The sequence below is a fragment of the Eschrichtius robustus genome, chromosome 5 (assembly GCF_028021215.1).
Source record: "Eschrichtius robustus isolate mEscRob2 chromosome 5, mEscRob2.pri, whole genome shotgun sequence".
NCBI classification, from domain to species: Eukaryota; Metazoa; Chordata; class Mammalia; order Artiodactyla; family Eschrichtiidae; genus Eschrichtius; species Eschrichtius robustus.
In genome coordinates, this window is record NC_090828.1 from 60393043 (window position 1) to 60416899 (window position 23857).

At 40.6% G+C, this 23857-nt stretch overlaps 1 protein-coding gene across 1 annotated transcript in view; it reads right to left on the bottom strand.

Annotated features, from left to right (window-relative positions):
• RAPGEF4 (Rap guanine nucleotide exchange factor 4) overlaps positions 1-23857 on the bottom strand; it is a 234095-nt gene that overhangs the window by 79921 nt on the left and 130317 nt on the right. The window contains exons 4-7 of the mRNA XM_068543910.1: positions 7064-7117; positions 6645-6751; positions 2683-2804; positions 905-1088 (exon numbers count right to left, since the gene is read on the bottom strand). Coding sequence (XP_068400011.1) covers positions 905-1088; positions 2683-2804; positions 6645-6751; positions 7064-7117 — 467 coding nt within the window. The remainder of the gene's footprint in view (positions 1-904; positions 1089-2682; positions 2805-6644; positions 6752-7063; positions 7118-23857) is intronic.

A 23857-nucleotide genomic window follows, 5' to 3' on the forward strand; every position in this document is an offset into this window, starting at 1 on the left:
TGAAATAATGCCATTTGCAGCAACATGGATGGACCTAGAGTATATCATACTAAGTGAAGTAACTCAGACAGAGAAAGACAAATATTACATAGTATCATTTATATGTGGGATCTAAAAAGTAATACAAGTGAATCTATATATAAAACAGAAAGACTCACAGACATAGAAAACAAACTTATGGTTACCAAAGGGGAAAGGAAGGGGGGAGATAAATTAGGACTATGGGATTAATAGATACAAACTACTATACATAAAACAGATAAACAGCAAGGATTAACTGTATAGCATAGGGAACTGTATTCAATATCTTACAATAACCTATAGTGGAAAATAATCTGAAAAAAATATAAAACTGAATCACTTCATTGTACACCAGAAACTAACACAATACTGTAAATCAACTGTACTTCAATTAAAAAAAAAATAAAAAAAGAACGTGTCTTTAAGCTAAGGAGTAGAAGCCTCCGCATGGGGTGAAAGAGTGTGCTGAATGAATGAATGAATGAAAGCAGGCATACAAGCTCAGGTATGAGGTCTAATGGTTCTGACGACCTCTGTCCTATTGCATCAGGAAGAAAGGGGCTTCCACAGTCTGGCACAGAAGCAGAGCAGTTTGTTTGTCAGGGACCAGAGGTCATTTAATACGTGGACCCAGTTTTGACATCCTGAGCCAACTGTGAAAAATCTCTATAGTTTTAACTCATGCAAAAGGGAACTGGAACGATCTGGCTCAAACATAGAATAAAACAACAAGAGGCAAACATATCTGTCACTCCTTCGGCATCTCTCCTTTGGCCCTGGGGGAAGGAAGGCCACGTCTTTTGAAGCCAGCCTTGCTTTCCTCCGCCCAGGTGCGCACCTTTGCACGGGTGACCTGCAGGGGGCGCCACACGCCCTCACTCACGGTTTGCGGAGGATCATCCTCATGTGGGCGTCGGGGCCCATCTGCGACAGCAGCAGCATGGTGTCTTGCAGCTCCTCATCACACTCCTTTTTCTCCTCCTCTGTAGGCAAAGGGGCATCCTCGTGCTCATCATCCAGAAATCGATAAAATAAATATTTATCTTGGAAATGATGCTCCTGGTCCACTATGGGAAACATGGAGGCAAGCGTCAGCTGCTGCACCTCTGCCTCACGGGCCCGTTTACCAGAAACGAAAGGATGGTGTCAGGCAAGTGAGCCAAGTGGCAGCAAAGTGGTGAGACACCTCACCCTTCTCCCTCGGCCTCACCCAGGGCGGTGCAGCTGTGGGACGCGACCTCCGGGCTGCAGTCATGCACCTCACAGCCCTCTCTGACCCGCCCATCTCCTGAGCTGCCCTGGGACTCTCTTATGAGAACCTGCCAACCTTCCTGAGATGAGCACTCTGACCGGCAGAAATTGCCTTGGTGACATTTTCTAGCATGTGGGTTATATGTCCTAAACCGGAAAATAACCACCTGCCAGATCACGCTTTATAATGTTTGTTTGGTTTTTTTTCAAAGTACAGACTTAGCAAAAAACAACAAAACAAAACAAAACAAAAAAACCGACTTCATCAGGAATCAGAATTGATGTTTTTCTTTCTATATGTACTGTTTAGAAACATGTCTGTCTGCAGTTAAAAAATTAAAATAAAATTGTCTGAACAAAGCTGACAAGACCAAGCATCTAGGTCATATACGCCTAGGATCTTATGGTAATTTCCTTCCAGTTCAAGTTTTAAAGAATTTTTTTTTTTTCTTATTCCCTTTAAACAAGAAGATTTAGATCTCAGTAGGACAAAGTCATAAACTTGGCTCAGAATCCCTCATCTATGTGTCTGAAAGCTCTTAAGCCCCTTTTCAGGAGGGAGCACCAATGCTGTCCAAAGATGAGGAGCAGTGGCAGGACCCTTGCTGCTCAAGATATGATCCCTGGAACCGCAGCATCTGCGTCATCTGGGAGCTTATGGAAATGCAGACTCTCTGGACCCGTCCCAGCCCCGCTGAATCAGAATCCGCATTTTAAGAAGAGTTCCAGGTGATTTGTATGCACGGTAAAGTCTGTGAAACACTAGCAAGAGCATCATTAGATTCTCAGGTATTCAAAAATTAAAGGAATGATTTTAATAGTTTGTCAGTTTGGAAAAGTGATCTTTAAACACATGGCATGAGGAGTTCAATCACAGCTCCACTCCAGTCCTGAATGGCTACTCTGCTCAGTTATAGCCCCTGTGGATATCAGGGGCTACGTCACAGAGCACACTCCTGATATTACGTGTGGGTACAAAAATTGGCTCTCCCAGAAAACTCAGCTTCTGAATTCAGTACTCTCTTTCACGTCATCAGCCCGGCCACACACTTTGCTGCTCTTCCGTCGGCCCCTGCATCAGGACCGCTATGCAATGCTCAGAGTATAATCATGCTATCGATGAACTGTGAATGCAAACTAATAAACATAATTGGAACTGATGCACTCGGGTTTCAATTTCATTTTCCCTTCATCCGCTTTCCCAAGTTAGGAAGGTACAATGGTGGAACACTGCAATCAACGGCATCCACTTGCTGCATTTGTATTGCTGAATGAAGATGCCAGCTCTGCGGGTCCCTAAAGGGATCATGATTCTTTCTGGCCCATGTGGGAGTTCAGCCACAACCTACCTAGGGAAGTGCACTTCCTCGCATTTCTTGAGGGTTTTCCAGGGACTGTGGCTCATCTTACCGTGGTTGAGAACACCGTCTTCTACCAGGACTTGCCACATGCCAACAGCTTGGACTCGGGAGTGAACACACGGGGTCTGCTGCAGCATCCAATCCACCAGCTCGGTCCCCACGCAGCACTGTCTAAGGGGCGGCAGGACACAGAGGAGGGGAAGTCACCCCCTTGCAGATGAAGGACGGGAGATGGCTTCTGAGAGGAGGCCCTCCCACAGGGCTCCATGCTCTTCCACCCTAAGAGGTCTCGTGGCAAACAAAGCACTGCATGATGTGGCCTCAGGTCCTCAAACTTCTGTACAAACCAATAAAACCACTCAACTCACGAGAGAACCTTCTAGGCAAGGCTGGCTAAACGGAAGAGCATTACAGGCGGCAGCCCTAGGGGAGACTAAAGGGCAGCTAGACGGGGAGCATGATCTGGCAAGCGAATATCTGGGCCAGAAACTCTTGAGCCGGTCCCAGAAAAATCTCAGTGTAAAATGAAGGCAAAGCATAATTCTGACTTCCTTCACCGGAGCCTTTTGAGGAATGAGTTAAGGTTTGTGAGGCCCTAGGAGGTGCTCTGTGAAAGCCTATGTGTAAATGCAAAATTATATAGAACTTTCTATTTTCAAGTAATACTATTGAGCTTCCTCAGAGGGCTGCTGGGAGAAACAAGCAATTAGCGACGCAAGTCCCTGAAAAAAGTTTGATGCACTTCGACACAGCCTGTCATCTGAAGAGCTCCAAATCCTTTCTGTACAGGCACATGTGCATCCCTATGATGCCCCTCTGTGGTAAGCTGGTCAGGATGGGCAGACTACGTGCATTAGTTAGGAAACATATAACTAGACACACATATTAGGAAACCTTCAGTGGGGAGAGAGGTGTTCGTGGCATGACTGTTCAACGGAGGAAATGGGATCTTGAAGTCCGAGGGAGGAATCCCAAGGGACAGGAATAAGCAGGGAGTTTCAGAGCAGTTGGCTGCCTGCAGCTGGGTCTGAGTCACTGGTGACCTCCCCTCCTGTGCTGAGGCTGCCACCACCTCCGGGGCACTAAGACTCGTTCCAGCCCAGGGAGCTCCTCTCTAGTTTGAACTGGAAGAGATTCCCAGTGCTGGTCCACTTTAGGAAGAGCTTAGCCTGGGAGAAGTCATGAGATCCAGCACCAGGTCTACTACTTATTAGCTGTGTGACTCTGGCCATATCGTTTCAAATCTCTGGTTCTTAGTTTTTTCATCTGTAAAAGAAAAGAGGAGGAAAAGATGGCTTCAAAGGCCATGTCCAGTCCTAAGACTCCAGGAACTCTGAAATCTATCAGAACTCCTGGGATATCCTGATGCGGGTCTGACCCAAGAATACAGCACCAGGAGGACGTCCTGAGAAGGCTGTTGGATTTCTAGGACTGCTCCGATCACAGTCCATACCCACACTTTAGAGCTTCAATGGGCAAAGAGGCACCTAGTTACTATTCATTGTGAGCCAGACGTATGATCTGTCGTGTTCCTCATCTAATCTGAGAATTTATTAATGGGAAAAGTCATGTACAAGTGTAAAAAAAATCAATTTCATGTGGCTTTTAATTCAATGATTACTTTTACTAAAAAGAGCATATGGTGTTGAGATGATCCCAGAGCCTCTCGGCCCTGGGACAGGGTGTAAGAGTCTTGCAGTCAGAACACAGAACAAAGACACATAGCTGTGTCACTTGTGGCTGGTGGAATCACCGGGTTTCCTCTCTATTAATGATCTTTAGCTATTTTAAAATCGACAGCTGATCTCTAGTGTGGTGATCACTGGGGGTGACGCTGTATCTGGGGAGACTTCAATCCCTTTGCACTGCAGTCATGATAGAAGTGGCGGCAGGTGAAAACAGGAGGGAGGGAGAGGATGGAACTGGAAACAAGATCTGGGACCAGGCACTCAAAATATCCTGCAGGAAAAAGAAATCATGCCTCTGGCTTCTGGTTGCGTCCATGGGTCATTATCAACAGATCATTAATTTGTGCCATAGGGTGTGGAATAGACGTAACACCTATATTTCAGGGGGTTAAAAATCTTAGGACTATGGAGCAAGAAAGAGATTATGGTTTCTGACTTCTAATTTCCATTATTTGTCACCAAAGATGACATCTTTACTGGAATTTCCCTAACGCAAGTCAACACTTGGGAAAGCATAATCACATCTTAAATTAAGGGAATATAAATTTAAAAAGAAAGAGGTCCTTTAGCTGTATGAGATTTTTGAGATCCACTTAATGAGTTAAAGAGTTTGAACTCTCTCTCTGAGGACATGGACACATGAGTTTAACCTTGACTTCCCTCAAAATTGTAACAGTGTGTAGGAACTACAGACGCCAAAAAAAAGAATGAACTTCCAGAGTTGAAGGAAAAGGCTTCCAAATGTAATCAACCAAAATGGTAGCTGGTAAATATCCACATTAAAAGGGCAAGAGGAGCAATTTATCTTAAGAGAGGGAACATGCCCTAAGAGGAGCATGCTTCGGATTAAAGTCTTTCTCAAATCCCATCTCATTTCCAGAATTCTATCAAGAAGAGGCCAATCTAAATGTAACAAATTGCCAGTTTTGGTCTTATAAACATATTCATGACAAATGCAAGCAGAAGAGTGTTAGTTTGCAGGAAGTGCCGAAAAAGTGATCCAAAGAGAAAGAATTTGCAATGTGTTTCCATCTCTGTCCTTGGGAAAGAGACTGGATTTGAGGTACATATACTGGAAGGTTTGCTCTAGGGTAAACCGGGTATAATTTTACAGGTACTATCATGGTTGACGGTCACTAGAAAGATATATATATATATATATATATATATATATATATATATATATATATATGTATGTATCCTTTGTGGTCACTTTAAAATTTGTATTCTAGCTTTTCACTGTGTCTTATGAATTTGGTTCATGTGAATCAAATGGGTTTTGACTCATGCTAAGTCTGATGGGTTCTGAGGTCATGTCTAAACGAGGCTTAATGAGAGTCCGACTGATTGCTGAAAGAGGGTTGTGAGTCTGAACCGTGGGCGCAGGGAGAGGGAGTGAAGGCTTTTGTGCCATAGACAGGACGGTCTAGTTCCTAAACCGCTGCTGAGTTGATAAAATCAAAAGTTAAAGATTAGACATGAATCCTTCATTTACCCACCATGGTTCAGTCATTCCAGAAGGTCAACTAAATCACACAGCCCCTGTCTTTATCATTTCTTAACTCCAGTGGCAGCTATAATGAGTCTTTATTCTATATGATTATAGATGTGAAACAGAGTTACATATCTTACTATATGCATACTAGAATGAAATCCTACATTAGAAAGTAAATTATGTAAAGGGCATTTTATATTTTTTTCACGCCTGTATCCTTAGGGTTTGGAACACAATAATGCCTGGTGCCCAGTAGGTGCTTAATAAATGTGTGGAATGAATGAATGACAGAATGAATGAATGAAACTTGTAAATCAACCAATCTTGGTTTAAATCCTGGCACTGCCATTCACTAGATTTGTGACTTGGTCAAGGAAAACTATTTAATCTCTTCTGAGCCTCAGTTTTATCATCTGAAAAATGGCCACACACCTACCTCGCAGGTTGTGATGAGGATGAAATGAGATAATGTATATAAAGTGGTCTGGTACAGGGCTTCAAGTACAAATGAACACTTAGTAAATGTTAGCTGAATCTCATCTAAATCTAGTAGTTTTCCTAAAATACACTTTAGCAAACAGAATTACAAAAGTTTTCTATGTTCATCACAGTTAAACCAATGTCTAAGCAAATGAGTTTAGGAGTAACTCCTGGGTATATGAAGGCTAATTAGAGTTAAGTGGGGATCCAAGACAAGCTTAACTTCCAGAACCTGGAGGATTATAAAACATGCTGCCCATGGATGGAAAACAGGGAAACACAAGTTTATTCTAACTTCACTAATCACGAATCTGAGGCGGCCATACCCTTTAGAATTATTGCACATACCTGTATGTCTTTAGGTGGTATTTTCTATCTCTTATCATGTGAGGTGCTCGAGAGAGAATGGCATTTCGTAATATTTTTCCAGCCCTGAGGATCTTCTCTGAAGGAACCTGAATTTTAATCAGATGGGAGGAGGGGAAGAGAAAGGAGAGTTTATAGATGGAAAACAAACCAGATGCATCACTAAATCACTTTCCAATCTGACTCTGTACTTGAAAAATACAATTCACTCATACATTTGCATTGTTTATTTGTGTGACATGTCACTGTTTTATACTGAGAACTGAGACACACCGATATGTACTGTTTCTAGAAACTGTATCCACAGTTTCCTGATGTGATGCTTTGACATATGGACCACTTCCAGTAGTTACTTAAGAAGTTAGCTCTGCTGGCTCATCAACCCACCTACATCCCATTACCTTGGTAATGGTGTTAGCAGGACGAAGAGGAACGTGAGGTTCAATGAGAGGTGTCTGAAAAATAAAATGTTAAAGCAAAAGAAAATTAAACAAAAAGTTCACTAAAGAAAATTATGGGTTGGGGAATAACAAGAAACATCTACTTTTATAAAACTCAAAATAGAATTAAAAAAACAAGAGAGAAAATCTGCCTAAAGAACTTGAATGCACAGGCATTCAAAGGGCAAAATTAAGACCATTCGATTTGCCAAAATTTGAACACAAATTATTAAAAATGAAAAAAAAAACAAAACAGGAATGATTAGATGTTTGCAGGCTTAATGAGAAGGGAATCAATATCTACTCACAGCATAACAAACATCAGGGCAGAGGAAAAAACAAAAGAAGATAAACATGAATAGAGATTAAAATGACCTATCTCAGGGGATAGGGATAAAGGACTGATTTAGAATGGAAATGAGCGACTTCATCCTCTCTCATGTAGTTAAGATTCTTTTCCTGCAATTTGTATTGTTAGAAAGTTTTAATTTTTAAATGATGCTTCTTTGTGGTTTTACATACTCAAGTTCCTCGAATGCACTGGGGCAGCTAGTGTACCATCTCTTTCATCTGCAAAGTGGTGTACAAAGTTTTCAGGATTCTGTGACTATCAGAACAGCTCTAGGATCTAGATAAAGCCCCTAGCACTATTCACATTCTTCAGATGAAGGTGCTGAATTGGAATCCCAGGGAAATGACTTGCTACGCAGCTACACAGCTGAGTCCCCTAGTCCTACTGAAACCCCTTCACTCTATTTTTCTGAAATATCTGGTAATGGCAAAGATACATTCTGTCAAAGGTGGTGATAGAGCCATCAACACAACGCTGTTTATGCCACTTCCAGAAGGTAAGTAGTAGATTTACCTATGAGATTGCAGTGGGCAGAATAATGACCCCCAAAGATGTCCATGTTCTTATCCCCAGAACCTATGAATACTTTAGATTACATGGCAAAAGGGACTCTGCAGATGTGATTAAGTTAAGGATCAAAATAAGCGGATTATTCTGATGTTTCTAGGTGGCTCCAATGTAATTGTAATTGTAGGGTCCTTAAAAGATGGAAGAGGGAGGCAGAAGAGTTAGAACCAGAGAGCTAACAGTGGGAGTAGGACTCAGTCTGATTTTGCTGGCCTTGATGGTGGAGGAAGCCAAGAGCCAAGGAATGAGGGCAGCCTCTGGAAGATGGAAAAGGCAGAACAATACATGATTTCCCCCTGGAGCCTTCAGAAGGAACGGGCCTGCTGATACCTTGATTTTAGCCCAGTGAGACCAACTTCAGACTTCTAAACTACAGCACTATAAGGTTACTCATTTGTGTTTCTTTAAGCTTGTGGCTTACACAATTGGTTACAGCAGCTACAGAAAACTAACACAGAGATTATTATACTTTATACTAAAAACCCATACTTTTTGCAACTAGAAGCCATTGCATTGAAAATAAATTGGTAGGTTTTTCCTTTGTCCTAATATATAATCAATAGGGAAAATAAAAAGTCAATATTACTTTTAAATACTTTAGGTACCTAAATATGAATATGCATGTATAAACATATGCCTTCCTTTTTATTAACAATAAATTTCAGATGGGTTGCTGCTTTTAATATTATAATAGAATTAAGGAAAAAAGGGAAAAGAATCCTAAGTTTTAAGAACAGCATAGATGAGACACAGATGAATTTAGAATGAAATTGCACCGAACTTAAACATTTTCATCACCTTGCTGGCATCTAGACCTTTTCTTCCTCTCAAAATCACTAGAGCACAAATGTCAAGCAATATTATAATATTTTAGCAGCATTCTGTTTACAACTAGCATAGACCAAGGAATGTCAATCTGGTCAAATTCAATAGCAGCTCTAAATAGAGACCGACTTTGTCCTGAAGTAGCCCACGCTCTCTTATGGCAGACCTTTCATGGGAAAGGGACCGCGAGCTCACAGACTCCCTGTACCACCTCCTCAAAAAAGACAGAGAGAATTCCGTGATGCCAAATCACCTGGAATCATGTTCCAAAGGGGGGAGGCCAGCACGCACCAGGGTGCTGGCAATGTGTGCAGTCAAAACAGTTGATTATTTCCAGGTTGTGAGTTCCCAGTACTCATGCACCTTGTCTCTTTACATTACACAGGTTGGTTTATATGTCTAGGACTGTGCCTGGTTATGTATCCAAATTGTAGAAGCCTCTGGCTATTATTGAAAGTAACAGCAGAAACCCATTTCTTCTTCATGTCTTAGAAGAAGGAAGTGTAGGTATATGTGATCTAGAGTAGATGAATGTAGGATAAGCTTCTGAGGTAACCTTTTCTTTCCTATGGAAAAAAAAAAAAATCTATTTTCCTTTGCAGTAGTCTTTGAGAGGCTGGCTGAGCCAGAGGTCAAGAAGATGCCCGTGCTTGAGGATTATTGATGAATGTTTATTCTTTGGTAGGCGCAATGAAACATTATTTGAAGATTGCATCTTTTTATTTGTTTCTACAAAAACGACTATATTTAAGCAAAATGCTAACAAGTGGTCCCTAGGTAGTCAATTTGGTTGGACAGTTCCCTTTTTGCTTCCTTGGAACCCTGAAAAGAAACTATTACCAAAGCAGGGGAAGCATCAGACTTCAACCAGTTCCTTTGATTTGCAACTTCTAAAGGAGCAAAACGTACACAGGTTGCCTTTTAGCGCGATAATCCCAGGACCAAGAGGCTGTTTAATCTGTTGAAAGGCAGCATTCTCAGAACCTTCCCTGGCTCAGAGATTTTAGGTTTGGAGGCAACATAATGAATAGATGCTTTGAGAGGGGGACAGTCCCTTTATTTAAATAAAACCTCCAAGGAACACATGCAGGGTGAAAGCAGGGAAAGTTTTACTTGGGGGGGAGGGGAATAAAAACTTGTCTTTGAAAGGGACTCCATCCCGTATTCAGTTAGGCAAGCTTCTATGATCTAAGAGCTACGTTGGTGCCTAGCAGCCATGTGCTGTGAGGTAGAGGGCTGTGACAGGTAGGCCGGGTCCCTGGGACACAAAGTCACTGCCAATGCCTGTTCAGGGGCCCCCTTCCATAGGGAGTATGACTTTATTGCTTTTGTATCTGCTTATTTATTTCCTTTTTGGTTTCCCTTGGCTTTCAGGTAAAGTTTTTATTTCTGAGAATTTCACTTTAGCTGAGCTTTAGTGAAATGAGGAGAGGAATTTCATTTTATAAATTTCATTCCCTCAATAGGAGAGGGAAAGAAGCAGGACGGGGTGATTAGTGAGAATCCAAACAAGAAAAGCAGCCCTAAAAGCAAGACCAAGGACTTCCTGTGTCAGGCCTTTTACACGTGTTATCTTATTTTATTATTACTCTCATATTTTATTGCGAAAACTAAGGCCAGCAACACATAGGGACTTGAGCTCACACAGCTAATGACTGCAAGAGCTGGGAAGCGAATCCAGGTCAGTCTTATTCCAGTGTCTACGCTGCAGGAACAATGACCCTTCGCACCTGCTCTTTCCTCCTACAGATATCATGGCTCACACTGTGGAAGAGTTAACATTCCATTTAATTAAAGTTCATTGAGAAAAATGCATCTAAGCCCTTCTCAGTTACCAGGTACCGGAGTTGATCTTAGGCGTTTCCAGAAATAAGTGTTCATAACATCCTACTGAGATGACACATTAGCACCATGCATCATGCTTGGTCGGAATTAACTTTTTAAAAAGCAACTTTGTGACAATAAAACATTTGGCATTGAGGGACTGCCCTTCCAGGGCTGAGACAAATATACCAGAAAGGCAGGTAGCAGTTGAGGTCCGAGCGGGAAAATGGAAAGCACTCAGTATTTCCCACGGAGGGAACTTAATGCTGGGAACTAGCTTTACAGGTGGTGCAAGAGCTGAGAAGCCAAAGAGGCGATGAGGAGGTAACCTGGATGCTAGCCAAGCAGGAAGCCCTCAGGTGGGGGGACAGGGGAAGGAGGAGGCGCTGCCAGAGCTGGAGCCAGGTGTCCGCGTGGGAGCTGGAACCCCGGAGGGCCTCCTGGTCCTAGAGGTCCAGCCACTGCTGAGGGGAGCTGGAGACCCTCCCGCATCCCATCCCTCTCCAACCATAAACCAGAGGAATAAGGAAAAGAATTTCATTTTATAAATGATTAAACAGAAGAGGGGAAGAAGGGGGTTGGTGACTGACATTGGCGAGAAGATGGATCAAAGCAAGAAAACCAACCCTAAAGGCAAAACGAAGGCCCTGCGGAGGTCGGCTTCCTTGTGAGGCACAGCAGAGCACAGGGAGGGCAAAATACTGCTCAGAGGACAAACAGCCCAGGACCCTCCACAGAGGGTGTTTGCTGTGCCCACAGAGTGGGCACAGGGTTGCTCCATGTTCCACCCCAGCCCTCTCAGCCTCTCCTATTCCATATCGCCCCAGCCACACTTCCTGGTGGGCTACAGGTAAGGAAGGTGGGCAGTGGGTAGCATAGAGTGGGCCTTCATTAATGCTTCCTGGGCTTGGTTCCTAGGGCTGCCCTATGTTTTGATCTATAGCCAGAAAACGCATAGCACAAATGAGCCCTAGCAGAAACAGACCCCCTCTCTGATTAAATGTCACACCTTTCAACACATCAACCATGTGCTGAGGACAAAAATTCTTCCTCCCTACCTGGGCATGAAAGAATCCGAATTGGGCTGTGAAAATGTGATCCTAAAAAGCTAGGCAGAGAGGACAGATAAAGGCAGAGGTATTCAGCTTTCTCTGCTTTTCTTGGCTTTCTCCCCTGAAGACTTCCCTCAGGAGTGACCGTAATTGGTTCTTGTTTGCTTCTGGAGAGGCGATGCATTCTACTGCTTTTTATTATGCTTATCTTACTACTGAAAAGGAGAAACAGTAAGGGAAAATATTCCTTTTGGCACCAGAGCCAATTCAGAAATATTAATCAGGTGATGAAAAATATGAGTTTAGTCTCTATTACAACATCCACAATAACTCCCCAGTAGATCATTATGAGGTATAAGGCTCTGTAATAGGCCTTGTGAAAAACCATATTCAGGCCCTTTTGAAAGGGGGTAATTCTTTTTACTTAAGTATTTGCTCATAGAAGCCTTTTGCAAGGCACAGCATTTTAAGCCAAGAGATAAGAATAACAAGGTAGATTGGGACACAAAGCTCATGGCAGAACTCTGGCAACCCAGCGTAATAAAACATCATCTAAGCCCACATCCAATTCAAGTATTTAATGAAGGTGCATTATGTGCAGAGCAATGTGCTAGGCTAAAGTACAGACTCTGATAAAGAACCTGGTCTAAATGAGCTCTTGATCTTTCGGGGAAAGTAGAACTTCCAGGGATTAAACAATTAGTGAGAATCTGAGTCAATGAATAAATGCAACAATATTCTGGATTTCAAATTCCCCTTTTCTCAGTTCAGGTGAGAAAATCTTTAGGAAGTGGGAAGAATATTTAATGATTTTAGTGAAAATGATACACTTTCAGGAGTTACATTCCCTTGTTTTGGCATTTTGGAATAATACAACTAAGGTCTTAGAAATGTGTGTCTCATTCTTGTAATAATTATCATCAGTATCATCATTCTTTGGTTGACCAAATGAAATTAAAAGTAGGAACTAAATCAGACTCATACAGATTTCACCACTCTGAAATAACTATGTAAGTTTTCCCATTTGTTAACTAATGGAAAAATTCATCTCTAGACCTCTTTGGCTTCCATCGATAGGCTTTTTAAAGTTTTTCCTAGTTTAAAATTGACGTGTAGATTTCCAGTTTCAGCTTCAACCTGTCAAAGTGGTCATTCCTGCTGTTACAAGAAAAAGCTGAACAAAGTGAAAATAATGACTTCTCTCAGGTTCATCAAAGAACTGAGTATGTCAAGAAAACTGCCACCCCGAAATCTGGCGAAATGGGGGAATCCAGTCACAGCTGACATTTGCCTACCTGGAGTGGAAGCCACAAACAGGTAGGAACGCTTAAATGGTGTTTAATTAATTAAACCAGGAGGCCATTAGACTGAGGTGGTGCTAATGCCTGGTGGTCTGTGTAAGCAAACCAAAATCTAAGCCTGCAACTGCCTCAAGGTTCCAAGACTGAAACCCAAGGACAGCCAATCACAGCCAGCTAGGCTTTATGCTACTGCCGATCAATAGTTTTCTAATTTTGCCTTCACCTTTTCTCTATAAAATTACCTCCCTGAGCTCCCATTGGTGGAGTGCTCCTGAGCACTTCCGGCTTTGTGCTGCCAGATTCGAATCAACTTTTGCTCAAATAAACTCTTAACATTTTTAATATGCCTCAACAATGGTCATTTTGATGATTTGCTGGAGGCTGAATGTGGAGTAACCTGGGAGTGAGAAACTCCTGGGGGAGACAGTCTTAGGTGGGCACCCACACTTTTGTGGGCTTTACCCCTTGGAATTCCTCCAAATTCTCATGGTGAAGAGCCAAAAATTATCTCCTTGTGGCTCTGGCAGGGGGAGGGGAAGAATGAGCATTATGATATAGACCCAGAGCATTCTCCGTAGCAAAGGCCTACTCTCCAGGGAAAAGACTTTACGAGAGTCTTATCCCACCTGGGGGAAGTGCATCTCTCTGACTCTAGTCTCCTCCGGCCTTCCTGTCTCACCTAAAGAAGGAAAAAGCAGCTAAGAAGCAGTGGTGAAAGTCCCATGGCAGGGACACGGGCCCAGTAAATGACTGAGATTTAATCACAAGAGTATATTCACTTCCCTTCTCCCCTATGCCCCCCCCACAAATGCCAATATAAAAATAGTGGATTACAGCTGAATGAGCTGTAGATTCAGACTCTACCAAAGGAGGAGTTCTTAGGGAAGCCCAAACACAGCAGAGGAGACAAAAACAAGGACATTAGAGGAATTTGAAACCTCTGGAATCTATAGCTATAGCAAATATTAAACACAGCCCAATTCCTAGCCAGATTAACATAAAACCTCACACTAAAGGCTTATTTATCTCAGTTCCTATTACCCAATACATCATGTCTGGTTTTCAACCAAAAATCACAAGGCATGCTAGAAGGCAAGGAAAACAAAGTCTGAAGAGACAAAGTAAGCATCAGAGCCAGACTCAGACATGATACAAATTTTGGAAGTATCAAACAGGAAATTCAAACTAACTGTGATTAACACATTAACTATAGAGTAGTAGTCCATTAATAATACTATTAAAAACGTAGACAATATGCAAAAATATATTGTGTAACAAAAGCAGAGAAACTAAGAAAGAAACGTCTTCCTTTCTTCTCCTTCCTCCATAGACCAGCAAGAGAGAAGGAAGAGCAGAAAGGGGATGGGAATGGGAGAAGGCACAACACAGCCCTCTAACAAGTGCTGGAACCACCAGCCTCAGTCTCGTCAGAGATTCAACTCCACCAAAAGCTAGAAGTTTAAAAAAATGGATCTAGCAAGTTATTTTGTGGATATTAACAAACTTATTCTGAAGTTTATATATAGAGGCAAAAGACCCAGAATAACCAACACAATTTTTTTTTTTTTTTTTTTAACCAACACAATTTTGAAGGAGAAGAATAAAGCTGGAGAACTGATGCTCCTCCCCTTTACGACTTACTGTCAATATAAACCTTCTGTAACCAAGACAGCGTAGTATTGACAGAAGAAGAGACAAACAGATCAACAGAACAGAACAGAGAGCCCAGAAATACACCCACATAAATATAGTCAACTGATCTTTGACAAAGGAGCAAAGAAAAACAATGGAGCAAAGACAGTCTTTTCAACAACGGTACTGGGACAACCGATGTCCACATGCAAAAAAATATGAATCTAGACACAGACATTATATTCTTCACAAAAATTCACTCAAAATGGATCACAGGCGTAAACATAAAACGCAAAGCTATAAAACTCCTAGAAGATAACATAGGAGAATAGCTACAGGACTTTGGGTATGGCAATGACCTTTTTTTTTTTTTTTTTGAGGTTGGGTCAGCCAATCTAGAGTGTTTGATCTATTGATTATTTTCTATATACCAGACAGATCATCCAAGGATCCTACAATGTAGGAAAGTGAGACTTAGAGTAAGTGAACGTCCAAAGCCTTAGTGCTGTGAAGAGGGGAGATAGGATTGAAGCCCGAGACTGTCTGGTCTCAGAGCTCATATCTTCCCACCATGCCCTGGGGACTCTAGGTTACCACTTTATTATGCAAGGACATAACTCAGGAACAGCCAGGTGGAAGAGATGCATAGGGCAAACTATGTGGGAAGTGGTGAAGAGCTTCTATACCCTCTCCAGGTGTACCACTGTCCTGGAATCTCTATGTGTTCACCAACCTGGAAGCTTGGCGATGACTTTTTTAGATACAACACCAAAGGCACACAATCCATGAAATAAATAACTGATAAACGGAACTTTCATTAAAATAAAAACCTTCTGCACTGTGCAAGACAATGTCAAGAGGGTGAGAAAACAAGCCACGGACTGGGAGAAAAGATTCGCAAAAGACACAGCTAATAAAAGACCGTCATCCAAATTATATGAAGAACTCTCAAAACTGAATAAGAAAACAAAAAACCTGTTTAAAAAAGTGGGCCACAGACCTTAACACACACCTCACGAAAGAGGATATAGAGATGGCAAATAAGCATATGAAAAGCTGCTCCACACCCTCCACAACACATGTTATCAGGGAAATGTAAATTAAAACAACGAGACACCACTACCCACAGATATGAATGGCCAAAATCCCGAACACTGACAACCCCAAATGCTGACGAGTACGTGGAGCAACAGGAACTCTCATTCACTTCTGGTGGGAATACAAAATGGTGCAGCCACTTTGGAAGACAGTTTAGCAGTTCCTTACAAAACTAAACTTGCTCTTATCACATCTGATTTAGCTATCGTACTCTTTGGTATTCACCCAAATAAGTCGAAAGCTTATGTGCACACAAAACCCTGCACACGGATATTTATAGCAGTTTTATTCATAACTGTCAAAACTTGGAAGCAACCAGGATGTCCTTCAACAGGTGAATGGATCAATAAACTGTGGTACGTCTTTATTCAGCACAAAAGGAAGTGGGTTATAAAGCCATGAAAAGACATGGAGGAACTTTAAATGCATGTTACTAAGTGAAAGAGGTCAATCTGAAAAGGCTACATACTGTATGATTCCAACTATATGACATTTTTGAAAAGGCAAAACTGTGGAAACAATAAAAAGATCAGTAGTTGGCAGGGGATGGGGGGCAGGGATGAACAGGCAGAGCACAGAGGATTTTTAGAGCAGTGAAAATACTCTGTATGATACCATAATGATGAATATATGTCATTATACATTCGTCCAAACCCATGGAATGTATAACACCAAGAGTGAACCATAATGTGAGCTATGGACTTTGGGTGATTATGATGTGTCAATGTAGGTTCATCAGTTGTAACAAATGTATCCTCTGGTGGGAAATGTTGAAAACGGAGGAGGATATGCATGTGTGTGGGCAGAGGGTATATGGAAATCTCTGTGCCTTCCCTTCAATTTTGCTGTGAACCTTAAACTGCTCTAAAAAATAAAGTCTTAATTTAAAAATGGACATGACTATCCTTAGTAACTGAAATAATATTTTTTAGGGCCCAAAGTGACAAAAAATTTATGGACTAAGACTGAGTGTTGTTACGGTTGCTAAGTACCAGTGGGAAAGAAAGTAGTCAACTCAACACAGTTAAGAGTGGTTACCAGGGACAGGGGATTATTTCATGGGTATATTTCACTGAGTTGAGACTCCTCAATCCACCCAAATAAATATACATGTTCATGTTTTTTTAAATTGTGGGAACCAAAGTCCATAGTTTAGTCTCAGGGGGAGTCTGACTATTTAGCCAGGCTTATAGAGCAGAACTTAAGTGTACTAAAGGCTGTTTGGCGAGTCCATAAAACTGGAACAAAGAAGTCCCTACAAGAAAAGTGCTGCCCAGATGCTTCTGCTGACTGGTCTGGGAGTACTGTTCTCTAGCAGGTGCCAGCAAATGGTTCAAGTTCCTCTCCAGCATCTCCTAATGCAATGCTGCAAGATGGCATGTTTTTAGAATGGTTCAAGCCCTAATCAATAAAGATGGTTTCTGATTTCTTCTAGTGGCGGGAGAGAGCCTCAGTTAGATACTAATCTTTCTTGTAAGATATAGGATATTCTGAGTGTTCATTTTCTAAAAGGTGTGTCTACATGTCTGTTAGATATGCCTAAGCCAGCTATTTGCTGGCAAAAACCAAAACGCTAATTTTTTAAAGAGGCAACCATTGTTAACAGCTGGAATATTCTCTTTGAGGTCTTACACAAAGTGGTTCACTGTTTCCTTATGAATTGGCCTGATCAGGTCCAGATTTTCTTTTAATGGAAATACCAACATATTACTATTAAATTTTCATTTCAGTAATAGGAGCTAAGAGATGCAAAACAAGTAAACCATAATATTCCACAAAGATCACCGTCCACTGTGGCATATCTACCCTCACAACTATAATTTTCATGGAAATATAAACTCTGTGATACATTATTAAAGCTCCTTTCCCTCCTCTGTTACAAATCTAAGCTTTCGTCTCATCACTCACCTTTTCTTCCACTACAAGAAATTCTGTCAACAAAGTCCAGAATTATACAAACAGCTCATACAACACAACAACAACAACAAAAACCAAACAACCCAATCGAAAAATGGGAAGAAGACCTTAATAGACATTTCTCCAACGAAGGCATTCAGATGGCCAGTAGGCACATGAAAAGATGCTCAACATCCCTAATAATTAGAGAAATAATAATTCTCAAATTATTAATTCGCAAATCAAAACTACACTGAGATACTATCTCACACAGGTCAGAACTGTCATCATCAAAAAGTCTACAAATAACAAATGCTGGAGAGGGTGTGGAGAAAAGGGAGCCCACCTACACTGTTGGTGGGAATGTAAGTTGGTGCAGCCACTATGGAAAACAGTATGAAGGTTCCTCGGAAAACTAAAAATAGAATTACCATATGATCCAGCAATCCCACTCCTGGGCATATACCTGACAAAACTATAATTCAAAAAGATACACATGCACCCCTATGTTCATAGAAGCACTATTCACAATAGCCAAAACATGGAAACAACCTAAATGCCCATCGACAGATGAATGGATAAAGAAGATGTGGGGTATATATATATGTGTGTGTGTGTATGTGTGTATATATATATATATATATATATATATATATATATACATACATACACACATACACACACACACATATACACACAATGGAATACTACTCAGCCATAAAAAGAACAAAATAATGTCATTTGCAGCAACATGTATTCAACTAGAGATTATCATACTAAGTCAGAAAGAGAAAGACGAATACCTTATAATTTATATGTGGAATCTAAAATATGGCACAAATGAACCTATCTACAAAACAGAAACAGATTCACAGACATAGAGCACAGACTTGTGGCTGCCAAGGGGGAGGGGGAGAGGGATGGACTGGGAATTTGGGGTTGGTAGATGCAAATTACTTCATTTAGAACGGATAAACAACAAGGTCCTACTGTATAGCACAGGAAACTATATCCAATCTCCTGGGATAAACCATAATGGAAAAGAATATTAAAAAAAGAATGTATATGTGTATAAAACGGAGTCACTTTGCTGTACAGCAGAGATTGGCACAGCATTGTAAATCAACTCTACTTCAATAAAAAAAAAACCAAGGCCAGAATTAAGCACTGCCTCTCTTCCTATTCCAAATTTGGGAATAGTGTGTTGAGCACTTTTGGGAAACAAAGTGAATATAAGATTCAGAGGCATGGTTCAATTCTTGAAACTTTTGTGTATTGGTGCTTATTAACATACGAGCTAACAAAAGACCATCACGTTTCCTTTTATAATCTCAAATTTAAATCTGGGCATGGTGGATTCTGGAAGTTAACATTTATTTATAATGTAATTCCTTAAGATAGAATGAATATAGAAAAGCTATGGTTGAAGCTCTACTTCCCTGGAAGCCAGGGAATAGGGCTCCTGCTGGGTTGATTCCAAAGGTAGATAAATGGTTTACATAACGTGTTTCAGGAAAAGCTCTTGTACTGAAGATGCTAAATTAATTGGCATATACAAGCCAGTATAAATACATATTCTTGTATATTGGCATATACAAGCTAATATAAATACATATTCTGTCCCCTACTCCTCTCCCACACAAATGGTATGTACACTGGCTTGACCTTGCTTTTCTCACTTAATGTCTCTTAGAGATCTTTTCATATCAGAACCTTAAAAGCTACTTCATCCTTTTTTTTGTTCCTACATGTACTTTTGGGTAGCTGCATGGTACGCTATTATATGGATATGCTATAATTTGCTTAACAATCATTTACTGATAAATATGTAGTATTGTTAACCTGAGTCTACTGTATGCATACTAAAGGATAAAGCAAATGAGAAATTATGGGATATCCTATTTCTATCATCCCTGTGTCCTTGGAAACCCAGGATTCTCACTGTGGAAGAAGACAGACATATATGTAAAGCTTTGAAATAATGACCAAACCAGTAGCAATGAACACCTTGAGTTTTGAAATCAAGTCTTCTTGGGAGAAATGGCTGATTCCAGGGACAAGAAATGTATAAGATGACCCTGGAATATCTTGTTATGAAACCAGAAAGGAAGCTATCAAAAACTACAAGGGTCACATCAAAAAGGACTCAGAACTACCTTGGGTGCATAGAATCATAGGTATTTTAGGACTAAAAGGGGCCAGAGAAATAATCTCATCATTAATCCACCTATTAAGCACTGCCTATCTGCCCAACACTGCACTAATTTTGCAGAGGAAAGAAAAGACACGGTGATATTATCTATGATTTCTATAACTGTGCAGTCCAGTATGTTAGCCAGTAGCCACATGTAGCCATTTACATTTAACTTAATTAAAATGTAAAAAAATTTGTTTCTCAGTCTCATTAGCTATGCTGCAAGTGCTCAATAGCCATATGTGCCTTGTCCCAGCCATGGTCATCTCCTGTCTAGGATCATGATAGTGTCCTAAGAAGTCTACAGGCTTCCATCCCTACCATTCTCAACTCCATATCCAACATGATCCTACATCTGACGTGGGTCACATGTTACTCTGCCTAAACCCCTCCAACAGCTTCTCCTCCCGCTCAGAGTGAAAGCCAAACTCCATACAATATACAGTCTATCTATCTGGCTCCTGGTCACCTCTCTGATCTTAACGCCACTCTCTCTTCCCCTGCTCAGTCTGCACCCCACTCTTCTCCTGCCTGGACACACTCTTCCCAGTGCCCCCATGGCTCACACTCTCACCTCCTCCAGGTCTGTACTCCAACACACCTTCTTAGGGAGGCCTGCTCTGCCCATCCTAGAGTATATGGTATCCCTGTCCCAAATCTGGCATTCTTTATCCCTCTTCCTCTAGCGCTTATCATACTTGACATTTTATATATTTGTTTCTTACCTGTTTTCTCCACTGAAATGTTAGCTCTCTGAAGGCAAGAGCTCGGTTTTGCTCTCTTTTCTACCCCCCAGCTCTTGACATGCAGCAGCTACTCAAGTATTTATTGAACGAATGGAGGAATTTCTTCATGGGTTCATTCGTTACAGCAGACTTCATCAGTGGGTGAGTGAAGGGAAAACTCTCTGTGAAGAGTTGGTGAGGGGTAACTTATACGAAGGGATGTTGAAAAGGAGATGACTGGTGGTTTCCATTGCCATGAAGAAATGGGTTCAATGGCTTGCAACCAAGTATAAACTTTTTAATAGAGAGGACTATTAAGTATTAATAATGCCTCTCTTCCCACCTTTTTAAAAAAATATGTTTGATAAACTGAGGAATAAAATGAGTACTTCTCAAATTTTAATATCTGTATGAATGACATGAGGATTTCATTAAAATGCAGATTTTTATTCCATTGGTCTGGGGTGTGACGTGAGATTCTCCATTCCTGCCTAGTAATGTTGACGCTGCTGGTCTGTGAACCACACTTTGAGCATCAAGGAATTAGATGACTACCAGGAGCATCCTTTGGATCCATAACTTCATAAAATGTGAGTGTTTCCTAAAAATTGAGTCCAGTTGATACAATCACAAAGTCATCACCCTAACAAGATTTATATTACACAAATAAACCCATACGTTTTCTGGTTAAAGGAATCATTTCCCAGCTACTTATATTTTTATTTTCTGAATACTCAATCAAGTACCTCCCAGGAAAATTAAATGTTTACAATTTATTAAAGAAAATGAATTTGGCCTCTAGGAGTATTTGAATAAGATACTTAATATTCACAGATAACATACTTCAAAATTTCTGAATTAGAAATAACTCATCTCAACCAAATTCATTATATAGATATTTAATAAGGTTCCCACGCATAGGTATAACACAACATAATCCTTACATTACTCTCTTCAGGGAATAAGGTGAAAAATAATCACATTCAATATTTATGAAATTAGTATTGGAAGATGAAGGAGTGTTTACAATGAGAATCTAAATATCCATAGCATAAAGTGTTTTCAGAATTTGCCGGGTATCTCAATCTGCATCCTTATTCTAGCTGGTGGAGGCAGAATAGGAATTTCTTAACAGATAATAAAAAACTCTCTGGAAGAGCCATAGAGACAGGGCGAGGGATGACTCAGCCATGGACGAGGCTCAAACCACACTGCAGGTTCCCTTGGCCAAGCCTCACGGCCTCTGCCGCGGCGCATCACTGACGATCACAAAGTACATGCGATGGATCCCAGAAACTCTGCCACTGCTCACCCCAAAACCCAGCCTCTCCCCTGCTACCCTCACCAAAAGAAATGGATTCTTCAAAGAGTGGCAGCTTGGGTCACTACTTGAGCTTTAATTGTAGGACTGGACTTCTAAAAACTGGACTTTGAAAAACCCCAAAGTTCGCATTCCTGCCCTACCAAAAAAAACCTGGGAGAAATGGCTACCAACCTGGGTTGTTAAAATCTAAGTGTAGAGAACGGATTTATAAATATAAACATGCACGTTTATATCATATAATCAAGATTACAGCTATCTTACATATCCTGAAAGAAAGGCGGAGTTCCCATCTCTTAAAATTTGGAAGTATTTTCAAAAATAACTCTTACAAAGGCATTTGGTAGAGATTAATCCTCAAAATTATGTAACATAATAACACACAATAACACAGTAACATATAATATAATGAACTATCACGTTACGTAATTTTAGTTTGAATAAAAACGTGTAAATATCAACTTATTCCACAGACATTTGAGAATGTCCTCTGCACTGTGCTAAGCGGATTCCTTAGAATTCAAAGGGGATTATTCTGGCAAATGATGCAAAGTATGGGTGACAGTGCTAGGCTTGGGCTACAAAATGTTTAAAAATGAGATTGGCCCAATTAGAGATACACCCTCTGATACAATCTGAGAAGTTACAGAAATTACTTAAATCAGTCCACTACAGGTGATTTTTCTCATCCTTGGTGCTTTGAAGATTCATAATCAATGCCTTAGATGAAACAATTTAAAGAACCATTTAGGGAGATTAGTGATCATGTAAGGGTATTCCTGAATTTCTTGATTTTGAGAGATCTATGGACCATGTTCCCTACAGACATCAATTGTGTCCTGAGTTGACCTTCGGGCTCCTCTGCATCTCCTGAATTTCCATTACTGCAAATATTTCACTGTGCCACAGTTATTTACATATCTGTTTCTCTGGGTACAAGACAAGCTCCTTAAAATCAAAAATTGTGTTCTTGTTATCTCCGAATCCCCATAGTGCTTTGTTCGTAGAGATTTTGCATTAAATATTTATTTAATACGTGGAGAAATCTCTGAGTTTTTACTTGGCCATGATATGAAAAGAATGGAAAGAATCTTCCTCTTTTCATTTCTGAAATTTCAGTTTTGGTCTTCATGGTTAGATACAGAAAGGCTAAGTTTATCGGATGTTGGCAGACAATTTGTGGACTATTTTGCTTTTGTTTCCTCCTTCCTAGGAATAACATTTCTTTTCAGTTCATATCTGTAATATGTATTTTAAGAGCGGAAGGGAGAAACATTAAAGTTGATACCTTTGTAGTTCCTTTAGATCAAGGAAGTTCTTGAAAGCAGATTGTCCTAGAGACATGAAACCATCCTTCTCTGTCATCTTGACTTCCTCTTATTTTTCTCTTGATAGACACAAGATCAGTTTTGAGTTTTCCCTGTTTTGTTAAGTACTTCTGAATGTTTTTTAGGCACTTTTGGAAAATTTCATACAAGTGATGGAACCTTCAAATGTACATACATACATCCAAAACTTTGCATATAATTTCAGGGGTTAACAGACTTCCAGAAGTCCACACATGGATCCTAAATATAAGAATGTGTATCCCTAACACCCCAGAAATCCATTACTAGACAAAAGCCCAAAAGAAATGTGTGCATACATTCACCAAGAGTCATACACTAAATGTTCAGAGCACAGCCATTCACAATAGCCCACCAACCACAGAACAGACAATATTCTGTGGTATATTCCCACAATGCAATGAGAAAAAACAATTTACAACTGCACACAATAATGTGGATAAAACTCACAAACATAATATTAAATGAAGGAAGCTGGATACAGAAGGTATTACCAGGTGATTTCATTTATCTAAAGTATAAAAACAGATTATCTTTAGTTGAAGGAGTGGCTAGAAGCAAACACGAGCTTCCTTCCCGGGTGGTGGTGAGGTTCTGTTTCTTGACTTGAGGGGCGTTTACC